Raw genomic sequence first — 15,740 nt, forward strand, 5'->3', positions numbered from 1 at the left:
TTTCGCCCATCGTAGGGCCCGTGGTGGCACCAAGAGGAGCTTCCTGGGACTGTAGAACAAAGCCCTGCTTCCCCCTGTGGATTGGCACAGAATTTCACCAGGTGTGGGCACCCCAGGGTGGGTTTGGGCTGGGCAGAGGGCCCAGGAGCCTTTTGGAGCTGCAGCTTTTCCAGCTGGGCAATGTTTGCAAAGCTGGTGAGTGAATGTTATGGGAGGACTGGGGAATGGGAGCAGAGAGCTGGCTGGGAGCAAGGAAATCCATGATTAATGTTTCTTTAGGATCTCTGGGTGCTGTCTGAGCCTCTAAAGGCAGTGACTTTTAATTAATTTGATTTTGTTTTTAAACCTGAACTTGTGGCATTGTCTTTGTTGACAGCAACCCTTTGTCAGGGGGAGGAACACTCAGCTGCCCCTCAGCCAGAAAATCTGGGAATCCACTTTTCTGCCATCCTCTCCTTCCAGCTTGGCTTTGCTGACATCTGAAAAATGACTTTTCCTCTCTCTGAATGCATAATTGGTTATTTATCCACAAACCATGGAGTGTGTACTCAGTGTACCTGACCTAGAAAAAACCAGATTAGTCAAGACCTGTCCCAGCAGATGTGTCAGTCATCATGTGATCTCCATATAATTTATGAGGTCTTAAATTACAAAATAATGGATCTTTTCAGTTGGCATTTTGGCACAGGATGATAGGATTACATTTTATGTGAGAATATCCACCACAGCTCTTGCCCCATAAAACTGCAAACAGAAATTTGTAAGCATTGGCACTGGTTTGGTTCCCAAAAAGACACTCATTATGCTGGGATTACAGGCAGGCCATGGATGTGGGGCCTGGAGCTTGTCCAGTCCCAGGCAGTTCTTTCCCTCCTCGCTTTCACCATTTCCTTCAGAAGCCCAGACAGTGGTTTCTAGCCTGGATTTTTCTTTCTTGCCTTGGATTTTACCAGAGGAAGGTCTGTGGAGCACACCCAGAGCAGAAAGTGTCTCAGGGCTCTGGAAATGAGAGGTTCTGCAGCCACCAGACATGAGAACAGCCCAGTCCCACAAGGGTCCCAAACCCCACAAATTCTGGAATCACTTCTTGCTTTGCAAGAGTAAAGGAGCAGCTTTAAAATAAGATTTCCAAGCTGGCAGTTGGATGTTGCCTGCTGAGAACAAGCAGAGTGTAAACAGGTTTCTCATCTCTGTAAATCTGAATTAAGCAGGGCTTTGCCTCAGAGAAGAGCACTTTGTTATGTTCCAAATATTTTTCTTGCAAGTAGGAAGATGTTTTTAGGCACAGGGTGGGATTCTTGGGGCTGTCCTGGTCTGGAGTTGGACTTCCATGATCCTTGTGGGTCGCTTCTAGCTCAGGATATTCTGTGGTTCTAAATGCACCACTCAGTTTTTTAGTGAATCCTTCTCACTCTTGTTCCTTCTCTCTCCCACCCCTAGAAATGAAGTTTGTTAATAAATTCTTCCTGCTCTTTTTCCTTCCCTCTCTCATCCCTAAAAATGCAGCTTGTGTCTCATTAGGTGCAGTTCCTGGCCAGGTTTGGGATGAGGTGCCCCATTTCTCACAGAGTTTGGGATGTGTCAGAGCTGCTGATGCTTCCCCAAACCTCCTCTGCCATGGGATGAAGGATTTGCTCCTTAGGGAGAGCCCTGCCTGGCAAATCCCTCTCTTTGCCTTTTGATCTGAAGGGAACAACTTCTCTGAAATGCACACTTCTCTGAAATGAGATGGGCTGATCAGCCAAAGGAAATATGGATTTTAAAATTCCCTATGGAGAGTTTGGCTGCAGTAGGAAAGGGGCACAGGCAGGAAAAGTGACAAGGCACTGGTTAAATGGAAATATTGCTGCTTCCTAAAGCCCAGCTCATCCCTTGGGCTGGAGGTAAACCTTTCCCAGCTGCTGACAAAATCCCTTGTCCTGCCACACTGACCTCATTCCACCAACTTTTTTCAGTGATCTCTCCCTGTTTTCACATTCTTCTGCTCCAAAGTGCAATTGTCTGTGGGTTTAATCTCCAGAAAAGCCTCCCAGGCCAGTCCTGTGTGCAAGTTTCCAGTAAATACTGCTGTAACTCAGAGCTGAAATACAATATTTTTGGCTGCCTTCATGCTCTCAGTGTATAATGAGTTGATCATATGCTTTTTTCCAATAACTGACATTTTAGGGCTGAAATAGAATCATTTTTGGGGTCTCTCAACCTTGGTTAGCCACTGACTTCTTTATTCAAAGTGAATGCAGTGCTAAATAAATATTCCCTTGGAAGCATTAACATTTTACAGCTGAATTCTTCTCACACTTAAACCTCTGTTGCTTTAAATGATCACATTTGAGGTGCTGCTCTTGTATCTCATGAGGCTTCATCAGAGAGACTTAAAATAGAGTTGAGTGGAAAACATCTGCTCAATTAATAATTTGTCTCTTTTTTTGGCAATAATTCCCTAGGAGTAGCTTTGCCATGGTAATGTAGATTGCTGAGCTAACAAGTTGTAACTTTATATTTTTTTCAAATGAAATTGTTCTCCTCATTTCTGTCTTACACTTAAGAATGAACCAGCCTGGGAAGGGCTGTAGAGCTTCAAAGATGAGCCAAGAGCTGGAGAAAGGAACCAGGTGGTAAAATGCAACACATACAAATAATTAATTTTCCATATATTTCTGCAATCTATAAAAAGAAAGATAATAAATTAATTGGAAAACAAGACAATATTGCTGTAACCAGCTAAGAAAAGAGTGCAGCAAATTGGTTTTTGAGTTACCTTGAAGCTCTAAATACCCATTAAACAATCACAGATCCTCCCTTAATTGGGTGCTGTGACAATTCTTGTCCATATTTCAGTGGGATCAGCACTCCTGGGCCTTCAGCTGCCTCAGCTTCTGTATGGGAGCTTTGCCCTGGGAAGAACTCTGGGGTTTCAGGCCCTTCTACAGCTGACCCTACAGTGCAGCCCTTCCCAGAAATAATCATATAATCCCCTGGGATATAAAAGCCCAGGTGCAACAGATCATTAGTGAGCTCTTTACTCCTTCCCAGAGGTGGCATTAAAAATAATCAAATAAATTAAATGACATCTTAATCTGATAAAAATGAAACTTCATCTTTCAAAACTGTAGTAATAATTATCTTTTTTTCTTATTATCTTTTCTGTCACCAAGCAACTCTTTTTGCCTAATTGCTAAACAATTATTTACACTTCAAACCTCTCCATAAATTCCAGTCTCTAGGAAAACCAGGCTCTGCACTCTGGCAGTGGAGTAAGGAAAAGCCACAAGCTTTTATTATGCCTTTGTAAGCAAACATACATATTGTGGGAAGTTACTGAGTTAACATATGAGGATGAGGATGCACCTGCAGAAGGCAGAAATATTGGCAGGAATCTCTAAAAAAATGAAATTTTCTATTTCCCAACTGGTCCCATGTCAACTGCTGAGGGGGAAAAATGCCAAATGTTGGCATCTTCTGGTTAAAGAATCTGTTCTGTTCCCTCCTGAGTTGATGCATGTGTTGTAGCCTATCCATAATCTCCAAAGGGACATCCATTGGGATTTTCACACTTTGTGTTCACCTGTGGAACGTGGTGGGACCATCCCAGTGTGAGGATCTGTCGTCCCCCAGCAGCTTTTCTTCATTAACCCCACGTGTGAGCCCCCATTTTCTGGAGCTGCTCTTTGCCACGTGGTGTTAATCAGGAGTTAATGGGGGGTAACTCCCTGTGTAAACATCTCCCTAGAAATGGGATTCAGATGTGGGATCTCCCCCGTTGGTGATGGCCTGGTCACTGATCTCATCCTGCGGCGCCGGCAGCGCCGTCTTTGTGAGCGGCATCTCTGTCTTGAAGAGAGAATCCATTTTGATCTGGGTTTTGATGTTGAAGGACTTCTGGAAGGACTCGGAGGTGAAGTAGTAGATGAAGGGGTCAAAGCAGCAGTTGAGGGTGGCGATGCACAACGTGATGGGATACATGGTCCTGGCAAACCTCTCCAGGGAGCAGTTGGCGATGGCCTGGGAGCGCACGAGCGCATACAGGAACAGGATGGAGTTGTAGGGGACAAAGCACACGACAAAAATGGCCACGTGCACGATGATCATCTTCAGCACCTTCTCCTTGTTCGTCCCAATCTGGGACAGGGTGGCCGGCTTCCGTAAAGTCCGGAGAACCAGCGAGGAGCACGTGAGGTTGAGCAGCAGAGGGATGATGAATCCCACCACCTCAATAAATATGGTGATCTTGGACAGGTAGGTTTTCCAGATCCTTTTGGAGAACCCTTCGAAACAGGTGGTGCTGGTGTTGGACACGTTGGTGGTGGAGAAGAGCGAGGCCGAAATTCCGCCGCTGAGCACCAGGATCCAAACGCCGGCGCAGACGATGGCGGAATTCCTCCGGGTGCGGATGGTGCGGGAGCGGAAGGGATACACGATGGCCAGGAAGCGATCCACGCTGATGCAGGTCAGGAACAGCATGCTCCCATAGATGTTGGTGAGGAACGCCGTGCCCGAGATCTTGCACAGGCTGTCCCCGAAGGGCCAGTGCCTGTTGAAGTTGTAGAAAATCTTAAAGGGCAAAGTGAAGACAAAAAGCAAGTCTGAAACCGCCAGGTTGGTCATGAAAATGGCCGTCTCGCTCCGCATCTTCATGCGGAAGAGGAAAACGAAGAGGGAGGCGCAGTTTGTGATCAAGCCAAGGATGAAGACCACGCTGTACACGGCTCCGTACAGGTTATACTTGAAGGAATCATCTGTCAGGCAGGTATGGTTGTTGCTGTGGTTTCCCATGCCAAGTCTGGGATGGGCTTCCAAAGGCCTTCAAAGTCTACTTCAGTGACATCCATAAAATAAGGCAGGGATCTCGTCCCTTCCTGAAGGAACACATTCCAGGGAGGTGGCTGGACTCCTTCCTACCACATCTCCCTCACGGATCCTTTCATCCTAAAGGAGAGAGAAAGAACTGCCATCAGTCTTGAACCAAAGTGGCTGTGCAAGAGAAATTCCCAAATTAATGGATGTGCAAACTACAGCAGGAATTAGTTTTCAAGCGAGTCTTTACAAATTCCAGTATTATTGGGGTTTTTCACAGTTGGAGATGGAATTTACTGAATTTGGCCTTTCCTTTTCTTCCATCCCTCTATCATCCTCCTGTTTGAAGGAGAATTATTGTTCTGATTAGCCAGGTCTATGGAAGGTGTCCCTGTCCATGGCAGGGGTTGGAACAAGAGGGGCTTTAAGGTCCTTTCCAGCCCAAACAATTCTATGATAATTCCAACATTCCCCTTGGAAAGGTTTTTCTTTAAAATCTGAGATGGAATTGGCCCAGTATCTTTGGAAAGAAATTGAACAGAATGAAACATCTGAAATTTTGCCCTAAACCTGTAACAGGAGGAGAAAAGCTGAAAGTTGTAGTGTTTGCTTTAAACTGTGCACAAAGGTGAGTTCTATGGATTTTCAACCTTTTGTGATGCAAAAGTATTAAAAAACTCTGCCAAAATCTATGATAAAGAGCTGCTTTGCCTTTTTTCCTAATTGAAAATAGGAGCATCCTTACACGTTTTCCAAAGTGGAAAACTGTTGTAGCTCAGAAATATTTACCAAAAACACTTCCCAAAGCCATGTTTCCCTTTTTTTCCTTGCTTAAAAATATCTGCAAATATGGTATTACTTCCAAAAGGAATTTTTTTTGCAAGTGTAAAACTTTCCCAAGAAAGATTCCTCTAAGCTCTACCAACAGCTGCTTTTCATTCCTACTCTTTGTTGAGGTTTGGAATGTGAAATTTGGGAAATCTCAAGGACTACACTCTTGTAAGACTCTGTCCCAACTCAACAAGCTTTGGAGACACGTGAAGTGAGCATGTTTTTACTTGGACATAGGTGCTTCCTGAACTCCCTGGATCATCTCTCCTGCCTATTTTAAGTATTTTTAATGCCTGTGAGAATAATCCCTTGGAAAGTCTCCTCAAGAAAAGTCATTCTGGAGCAAGGAGAGTTTGTGAGTTGGATCATGAGCTCAACACTTCTTGGAAATGTGGAGCAAAGCTGGGTCACAAAGGGAAAGACCTTTTCCTTACAAACTCCAGCTAACCAAATAAGAACTAGTTTGGAATCTCCTTGTAATCTAAGAAATTTAGGAGCTACAACTGGGAGTAATTTGGAGGCAAAACCCTTGTGAAGAGTGGGATCCTTTCCAGAGTGAGCCCCTGACAGAGGAGTTTCAGCTCCAAACCTGTCACTGAGTTGTGTTAAAGGTTGCAATGGCAACATATAAACAAATAAAATGGAAAACAAATCATAGTTTGGAGACAATTTGGGATGCAAATGATCAAAATCAGATGTTTTCTGTATGTTTTCCTTCTGGAGTTCTCGCATGCGAGCTGTCAGCCTTGCTGGTAAAATGGTAAGTGTTGGGAAAGCTGGGATAGCCATGGCTTTGTTAGGGGGAAGGGGAAGTTCCTCACCTGGGAATGCCTGGAGAACCACAGGCTTCCCAAAAACTGGTGCTGTGCCCCTGGGAGCAGGCAGCACCTCACCTTTGCACCTGGCAAAGTGAGAAGAAAGGAGGATGCCCAGGTCTGCCTTCCCAGATGACTTCACCCTTTGGACATCCAAAAAGATGAATTGGAACTTGGAGGTCTCTCCTGTGGAGATGTTTTCCTCCTAAATAAATGGTTAAACGAGCTTTATTGGAAAACAAGCTAAAAACAGGATGTAAAATATTTAACTTTATGGGAAGGACTGAGTAAAATCTCAAGTGTGGGATTGAATTCACTTTCTTTGGATCTGGGGTAAAAGGAAAAAAGGAAAGGTCTTGCTTGAAAGTTCAAATGCCTTTAAATAAGAGCTAAGTTGGATTGGAAAGCTCACATGAGCTCCAACAGGAATAGCTGAGCCTTGGCTTAACCTTCAGCCTAAAGCATTAAATCCTTGTCTTGGAGCTCCCTCCCAGTGCAGACATCCCTGTTATCTCCGTCAGGAGTTTGTGTTTATGCTGGAATGTGACTCCCTGGGTGTGTGAACCCCAGGTGTGCCACACTGTCCTGGTCCAGGGTCCCCTCTGGGGAGATCTCAGAGGGATTGGGTGTCCTTGGAAACCTCACACAGCCTGGGAGCCCTGTGGAAACCCCACTTTCCAACCTGGATTTGGGTCCTCGAGACCCAGGTTTGAAAGGTGCCTCTGGAACTCTCACCTTTGCTGCTGACCAGGTGCTCCTTGCCACCAGCCTGACCCAGATACTCCTCACACAAGAAAAAGGATGCTCCATCACCTGACTCTTTTCTCCCTGCTCTGCTCCAGACAGCCCCAAGGTCAAATCCTGCTTTTTTTCCAGTGTCTAATCTCTGGGAATTGCCTGCCAGCAATTGTCTAGTTAACTTATGGGCTTTAAAATAGAGCCTGCCTTGTTTACCTATGGAACCCTGAGGTGTTTAAACAAGCTGACAAGTGGCTTTGAAACCCAGCCATGTGCTTTAAATTCTGTAGGACGAATCCACAGATTGAGTTTTCCCAGTGTAAAATTCCCTTTCCTTCCTTTCCACTATGGATTAAAGCAGTGGGATGCTCTTCATGGACAACCCTGCTGTTGCCTTGCTGGGAAAAAGTAAAGCAATATATTTTTTTAAACTGAGTAAATATAGGATGACAAAGTAGGGTTTTTTTATATTTCAGGCAGGGTAAAGCTTTAAATCCTATATTTCAACTGGGGGCCAGTCCAAGAGGGGATGAATGTAATGGAATAAACCCCCTGTTTAGTGTGATAAAATTCAGAATATTCTCTCTCCTAGCAGGGATGGTACCAGCAAACTTCCAGCCATGCCTCACAAAACTCTGTAATTCAGAGTGAAGATCAGCAGAGTAGCTCCAGACTTTGCTCTTTTATAGCAGAAATATCCCATCCTCCATGGACTGAAAAGAGAGGAAAACTTGGTGTTACTTCCTATGGTGCCTGAGTATCCTGTTTACAATTCCTGTATTTCCTTCTCCCAGCACCCCAAGACACCTCCAGACCGCCAGACTGCAGCTCCATCCAGAGGAGCTGTTTGTCAGAATAGGAATTACTGCAGGGAAAAAACAAATTTAAAACCAGCCCTGTCATTCCATTATCCCATTGTTCCTGCTCCACACTGATCCCGTTCTCCACATGTGCAGCAAGCTGAGGTCAGAAAAACACCAGCATGAAGTTTGGGGCTGGCATTTTTGGCATCATCACATTTTCTTTTAGTCATGTGAGGTGTCAGATGAGTGGAACTTTATCAGTCTGGACGTGAAGGACACCCTGGGTGTTCATTTGAACCCTGGCTTTGGGAGGTCTGGCACAGCCCTGATGGGAAAACCTCCCAGGGCTGAAGGATCTTTGCTGGATTATCATGGTGTGTACTCAGGTTATCTCTCTAATCTTGAGAAACAAAGGTTTATAGGTAGAGAAGCCAAAACCTGCAGGACAGTGGGGTTTGGGGGGTTTTTCTGAGTTTTCTCCCAGGTTATGGCACCACTCCTTGTGTTTTCATAGGGTCTCAGCCCCTGGCATGGAAATAAATAGGGATTTTCCTAGGGCACAGCAAGAACTTTATTTCTACCTTCTCCTGACAGAATTCCATTTACTCCAAGGTGTGCAGCTCCCTGCTCCTCACCCCATTGCTACAACACCTGTGGGATGAGTAACTTACTCCCACCACGGAGCCCAGGGTTCCAGCTGTACAACAAACTCAGCTCTGCAGCTTCTTGGCGTTTATTTCCTTCCTTTGTTCCATTTTTATTAGGCAGAAGGTAAAAATAAGGGGGGTTTTTTTGTGGGGGGATGTTTGGAGTTTTGGCAGATTTTTGCAGAGATGATAATTCTGTGTAAGTCTGTAGGGCTTGGGTTCTGTCAGACTGGTGGCTATAGATAAAATAAGTAAACTGCAATTGTCTGAATAGATAACATCAAAACTATTTTATATTTTTAAAAAACCCAAAACCAACCTTCTTCTTTATGAAAAACTGAACATCTCAGCTCCTGCAATGGAATTTCCACTTATTTCTATTTTCTTTTGTCAGTAAAAGTTGGTTTTGTTCAGGGAGATCTCTGAGAGTGTGAACTGGCAGCAGCTTTAAGGACAAACCTGCAGTCTGGGGCAATCTGGTGGCAGATTTTTCCCTGTTGGAGGCTGCCAGGGCAGGAGCTGGTGCTGCACTCTGCTTTCCCAGCAGTGTGGGTTTATGGAAAGCTGGAGCAGCTGGAGCAGGTGATGCTGGATCTGGCTCCTCCAGAGAAAGGTGTGGGGATGGGAAATAGCTTGGGACACCAATTTTGGGGCTGGGCTCAGCTCGCTGAGTGCTGAGAGCGCTCCATGCTGGCAGATTCCCAGTTCTCTGCCCGGTGCGGTGCGGTGGGAGCAGGGGAAGGCCGGGATTAGAGGCCGGGAAGCGGAGCAGCTGCCTGTAAACAAAGCTCCATTGACGATCCCGAGCGCTGGGAAGGAGAAACGCTTTAATCTCTTTCATTTCCTAATCCTAAGTGATGTATTGGAGAACAGTGGGGAAAGAGCAGACACAAGTGGGACTTTGAAGTCCACGGAGGTTCGTGGAGCTTCAAAGCGCCATTCTCGCCCGGTTTATCGGAGTGAATGCCCGGCCGGTATGCCGGGCAATGGGGACGTTTGCGGGTGATTAGCCTAAAAAACAGGGCAGGAAGGCTCTCATTCATGGCTTTGACACTTATTGTGCTCAGTGTCACCGGACCAGGCGGTCCCCAGCCCTTTTTGCGGTGCGACATCGCCTCCTTTACCTGTGGGAAGCTGGCGCTGGGAGGGACTCGCTTCAGTGAGGTTTCAGCAGATGGTTTTTCAGAGAAAAACCCCAAACCTGGGAGGCTTGGGGAGGCATCGCCTCTCACTGGGCCGGGAATGAGCGCAGGGATGGGGTGGGAGCCGCTGCTGTCCCCTGGGCTGGGCTGGCCTTGGCTCCGGGGACCCTCGCACCCCCTCCAAGCTCAGCATCTCCTTTCTGTTGTGCACCCCAATTCAATCCTTCTCCAGGATGGAGCAGGGAAGGAAACCTGAGCCTCTCAGCCCGAACCCTAAAGGCGCTCTCCTTTTTTCTCCCTTTTTTTTTGTTTTTAATTGCTGAGCACCGCCGTTGTCTCCTCACTGTCCTCTGAGACTTACAAAGCATTTCCTGCTCGTGTTGCCTTCTCTGGGCTGTATCTGTTTTGGATTGAGCTAATTAAAATGTTTCCTTCAGAAGAGATTCGCGAACCGCCTTAGCCCACATTCAGCCACTGATCCTCAGGGCATGACTCTCCTTTTGTTTGCACTGGGAATGTCTCTCTCCATTTACATCACCCTTTAACCCTTGGCGTGCTCTGCCTCTCTCCATCCCCAGCAGCCTCCGGAGGGGCTGGGCAGCCGCCAGGAAACGATGGGATTCACCCCAAACTTCTCGGCGAAGTTTGCATTATTTAACACTTGTAAGAGCGGCTTTTTGCCCGGCCTTTGGTGCTGGAGGAGTGAGGGAATGCTGCTCGTTTGGAGCCCCAGGGATTGCTGGATAATGGCAGTGCTGGGTTCAATAGGGAAGATTTAGGTGCAAAGAAAAGCTGATGAAGTGCTGAAAAGCAAAGTTACCCTGTCTGACCAGGTTGTTTTCACCCAGGAATAATGTCTGTGGTAGAGGTTGCCGTGTCCTTGATGTAGCTCTGGTTCATTACAAAGTGTGGCTAAGAAAAAAAAACAACATAAAAAAATAAGAGACTCCTGTTTCCCTGAGCCACTGGGGACTCCAACAACAGGCCTGGGTTTATTTGCTCACAGCTCCAAAAGGTTCCCAGTCAGCCCTGCCCAACAAGCTGCCTTTCTTTGCTTTCCCTGACACAATTTCCAGTGGTTCCTCGGCCATTCCTTGCCTTTTTTGGCTCCTTGTTGCCTTTCCTCAGCTCCTCTGAGCCACCTCATCCTCATCCCCTTGGGCTGGATCCTCTGCACTCCCTTTGCTGAAATACGAGAGCTGAACTTTCTCCTCCCATTATCAGAAATTATGGACTTTTTTTGCCTTGCCTTGCAGCAAGAAGGTGCCAGCACAGCAGCACAAACACCAATTTCACCTTGGCAGGGTGGCCTGGCTGGAGGGGCTGTCTGGATTGCTTTGGGTGCTGGGCCAGTCCATCCATGGGGCTGGACAAAATCCGTGTTTGGGACCTTGGGGGATCTGTGCCCTGCATTATTTTACTGCAATGGGTTGATCTAACAGGGCTTTTTTCTCTTTAATGGCTCTATCCTGAGGGGAAAAGGGGAAATTTTGAGGATTGTAGAATCCCAGGATGGTTTGGGTTGGAAGGGAACTTAAACCCATCCTGTTCAATCCCTGCCATGGGCAGAGACACCTTCTACCGCCAAGCCTTGCCCAACCTGGCTTTTTCTGTAAAATGGTAAAATAACCAAGAAATTACTCCACAATGCAGAAATATCCAATCTCAGCTAAAGATCTGATTTCTAAGAAGCTTCACTGCAAAGCTTCTGCAGTGAAGCTTCTTAGAAATCAGATTTCTAATTATAAGATGAGGGCAAGGCAATGACATTTTGGCATCATGCAAGGCTGGCTGCTGCTTTTCCTGCTAAATATGGTTATATCCATCTGTAAAACATGCTGGGGAGGAAGAGGGTGAGTTGTCTGCAGGTTCAAGAAAGGAAAATGGGAATATTATGAGAGGAAAAGAAGAGGTCTGCTGTGGCTGTGGGTTTAAAGCATCACAGGGTCTCACAGCCTGATGAGCTCATGTTTTGAACAGAGAAAGGATCTGCTTCTGCTGCCAGAGCACACCTTTGTCTCAGGGCTCAGGGACTGATGAATGTCTCTTAATTTCACTTGCCAAGATAAAGAGATCTTCCTTTTCCTACCAACCAAACACATCACAAATAATCCAGCAAGTTTTCCTGCAGCAGGGTCAGCTCAGGCTGGTCTGGCTCTGGAGCAGGGTGGATCTTTACCCCTTTGATGGGGCTGAACTGGGAGCTGGTGCAGGAGGAAGCCTCGCTGAGCCACTGTCTGCTCTGGGAATAAAGAGCTCCTCTTTTCAGGGAGAAAATTTCCCTTCTGTGGAAAGTGGTGGCACCCCTTCCCCGAGACTAAATCAGATCCTTATTTAGGGAGGAGGAGCAGAGTGAGGCTCTGCACACAGGCTTGACCTGGAAAGACCTGCTGAGGGTGGCTGAGTGCTCCAGGAACCATCAAATGAAAGAGATTAAAGCCTCTCCCCACCCTGCCCTGCCGGCTCCTTTGGGATCCTGGAGCACCACTCCAGCCACACAGCCCTGACCAGTAACACCCAGACACTGGGAAATATCAAAATCCCAAATATGCTGTAAGAAGGCGAGGGGCAGTGGCACGGATGGATCATGGACAGGGCATCCACCCAGATGGCTCCAAGTGCCACAGTGACAGAATCCCAAATGGCTTTGCCACGTCCCCTCCAACAGTGCACCCTGTCCCCAGGATCTGGCCCAAGCTCTGGATAAGACTGATTTAATTCCTGCTCCTGTGCTCCAGCCATGAGGTCACTCACTGCTGGAGGACTGATCCATCTTCCAGCTGGGACAGCATCCTCTCCCTGCCCAGGGAATGTTTCCATCCCTCCTCCTCAGCAGCCCCAGGTGCAGCTTTGCAATTTTGGGCCTCATTGCAATGCCCTAAATGAAGGTGAGGGCAGAACTGGGGCATTTCTTGTGTTTGTCTGTGTGAAGTTGAGCTCTTGACTCCGGAATTTGGAAGAATCCGATTTTTATCAGTTGAAGAGGATTCTCATTTTTAGCCTCAAAGGATTCCATGGAAATGTTTGTTCAGCCTCCTCTCCCACCCCCTTCCTCCCTCCTCTGTGTTTCAGGACTTTCTTTTAAAATGCAGAGGCTTTGAACCCCCCAAAGTACCAGGGTTTCCTGCCTGTTTTTGCTTTTAGGGAATGCTCCTAAGGGCAAGAAGATGGAAAAGTACTACAAGGGGGGAATGTCCTTATCACCGAGCTGTGAACTTTGCACTTCCCATCCTCTGGATTTGACTGTTCTGTTCCTATAGGGCAGCAACACAAAAACCACACACAATTGTCTCCTCTCAAACAATGATTTGGGAATGTCATTAAAACCTCCAAACTCTTCCTGCAAATTTGTCTACCATGTGCTTATATTGCGTTAAATCCTCTCTCCTCCAAACAGCCAAATCTTTAAATGATGTTGTTCATCGTTCATTTTACTTCAGACACCCGGGGTTTTTTTAGAGCTCTCTTTCCATTTTTCTCATTGAATTTTGCAGCTTTCAAGGAGTAGATTTTAGCCATGAATGGAAGCCAAAGCGATAAATCGAATTTTTAAAGTTTTCAGTATAATATTTATAACTTAATTTCTAATGTTTATGTATAGTTTATACAAAAACATTAGAAATTAAACATTATAGTTTAACCAGCCCTCCATTAAACGAAGGTGAATGCCACATTTCTATCCAACCCATTATAAACCTAAAGTGTCTTTATGACACTGACTTCAAGTACAAAGCTGTAACCAAGGGATCCTTTTTACAAACACGCAACAAACAAGAAAACAGAAAACTCCTAAACTTGTCACCTGCAGTGCCACAACGAGAATCTCGATGGCAATGGAGAATCGCGCTGGGAGTCAGAACCATTTCCACGCAATCTGGAGGAGCAGCTCGCACGGGAATTACTTTCCCAAAACTTGGAGCTCATCTTTCTGCCTTTAAGCAGCCCCAGCCGCGGCAGGGCTGGAGCAGGGGGAAGGGGAAAACACCGCGGATCTGCAGTGAAACCCGGCGGGATTCATCCCCCACATCCATCCCATCCCTCAGAACCCCCGCCCGGGGCTGCCATGAAACCCGGCCGCTTTTCCTGCCTCGGCAAGGGGAACTTACCGGGACCGCCACCATTCCCAGGGCTCAGGGCTTCCAGGGGACCCGTCCCTGACAGTCCTTTGTGTCCCGGGGACACGAACCGCGCAATTCCCACGCGGGAATCCCACTTTGTCCAAGTTCAGCCGCTCATCCTCAAACTCCGCGCTGGGCGGCAGCTGCCCGGCCTTTGTTCCGAGCGGGACCGGGGCTGCCGAGCGCCGCCGCTGCCATCGCGCCTTGGGAAATCGGCAACCAAGAATGGGCCCAATGTCTGGGCAGGGGCTGTGGGCAGGGGGAACTCCTGGGGGTCTCCATAGGAAACGCTTTCCATTGGGCAGGGATGTGTTATTAGCGCCGCAGCCCGCCCCGCCCCGGGTCTCCGCTGGGTCCCTCTCGCGGGGCTCTATCCATGGATTCCCTTCCAGAGCCTCTCCCAGCTCGGAATTAGCAGCTTAAGGACAGCCCGACAATGAGCAGCGCGGATTTCCTGAGCAATTAGCCCGGGAGAGCGTGCCCGATGGGAACGAGCCGGGAAAAGCTCCTCAAAGCTCGGATTTGCCTTCCCGCGGCCGTAATTGTTTTGCCTTCCAATTAAAAAAAAAAAAAGAAAAAAAAAAAAAAAAGTAAGGAGCAGAGGGGGGAGCTGAGAATCGGGAGAGCACTGGGTAAGATTAGGAAACTGCAGAGCAAAGTTGGCCGTGGAAATAAAACAGCAAATATTTCCCTGGGCAGATTTAGAAAGGCGCTGTTTGTTAGGCTGGGGGTTGTTGTTTTGTTTTAAATCTTCTCCGAGGAGCTGACAGGAGCAGTCTGAGCTCTTGCCCTGAATCGCTGGATTCCTGCTGGAAAGCCGGTCAGTTTTCCTTCTCCAGGGCCATAATTACAGATACTCAGAGAAGCGTGGCTGCGTCTGCCTGGGAGCTGCCCCGCGGTGAATCTGCCCTCCGCCTAAAAACTGCTTCTTTTCCCCCCTCTTACCTTCGATATCAGCCCTTCAGGTAGGGACCAGGCTCTTCTGGCAGCAGCAGCAGCAGCAAGGCGGCGGATGGTTCATTTTATTCCCTTTTCAGCCCTCTCTGCTTCCATGGGGCTGAAACGCCGGGGCTGCTGCTAAAGCCCAGCCTCCCCCCTAACGCGTCTCGCTCGCATTGTGTTTGTCTCTCCTCTTCCTCCGCTCTCCTTGGCTCTCCCCACAGGCAGCCAAGGCCAGTAAACAACTCATTGTGAAGCTGCGAGCGATGTAATTCCTTGGGCCGGTGGCCACCGTGGCTGAGTCGCCTCTGCAGCGCACCCGGCTGCTGGCACGGGCTTTTATCGCTCCATGCAAATAACTTCCTGAATATCTCATGTAACAGCCCAGCAGCTCCGGGCTGCTCTGCCCCAGCCCCTGCGAGCCCCCGGTGCAACGAAACACAAAAACAGGAGCGTGGATTCGGAGCGAGAGCGGTGGCCGTGCAGATGTTTCCTGCTCCCGATGGGCGAAGGTCCATTTTGTTTGTTCGGTAAAAATAGAGGCAGAAAATGTGGGGGAATGGTGGCGGCGTGGCCAAAGGCATCGCTGTCCCCGAGTGTGGGGATGGCAGAAGGCTCAGGGTGGAAAACCCAGCCAGTATCACCGGTACATTTGCACAGAAACCCATTTTCGTGGCTTGTGGGCATTTTCAGGCGGCTGCATGGAAATGCTGATCCCTGGGGAGATGCGGCCGCTTTTCACACCCATTCTCATGCAAGGCTGAGACCTCTCAGTGGGAACCCATTGACCAACACCGCCGCATTCGAAAGCTTTTTTTAGGGAAAGAAGAATATGGGGAGCTGGGTGCTCTGACACAGATTAGGATGAGCTCACTGGAAACTTTTCTCAGATTAACATCTTGAGTCTGAGTTT

The 15,740-nt window shown here is 47.7% G+C and overlaps 1 protein-coding gene across 2 annotated transcripts; it reads right to left on the bottom strand.

Moving 5' to 3' along the window:
* Window positions 1-2,201: 2,201 nt before the first annotated feature.
* On the bottom strand, window positions 2,202-15,127 carry LPAR4 (lysophosphatidic acid receptor 4). Of its 2 annotated transcripts, none has more exons than XM_059482664.1 (2): window positions 14,834-15,127; window positions 2,202-4,926 (listed from the first exon to the last, which is right to left on the bottom strand). In XM_059482664.1, the coding sequence occupies exon 2, from the start codon at window positions 4,771-4,773 to the stop codon at window positions 3,727-3,729; it is 1,047 nt and encodes a 348-aa protein (XP_059338647.1). In that variant the 5' UTR covers window positions 4,774-4,926; window positions 14,834-15,127; the 3' UTR covers window positions 2,202-3,726. The 2 variants fall into 2 exon arrangements, with proteins under 2 accessions (XP_059338647.1, XP_059338648.1); XM_059482665.1 differs by lacking the exon at window positions 14,834-15,127 and adding an exon at window positions 13,877-14,331.
* Window positions 15,128-15,740: the final 613 nt, after the last annotated feature.

This window comes from Ammospiza nelsoni, chromosome 15 (genome assembly GCF_027579445.1).
Source record: "Ammospiza nelsoni isolate bAmmNel1 chromosome 15, bAmmNel1.pri, whole genome shotgun sequence".
In the NCBI taxonomy this organism is placed as follows: domain Eukaryota; kingdom Metazoa; phylum Chordata; class Aves; order Passeriformes; family Passerellidae; genus Ammospiza; species Ammospiza nelsoni.

Coding starts and splice junctions, on each gene's coding strand:
- LPAR4 (XM_059482664.1), bottom strand. CDS start 4,773: ATGGGAAACCACAGCAACAACCATACCTGCCTGACAGATGATTCCTTC.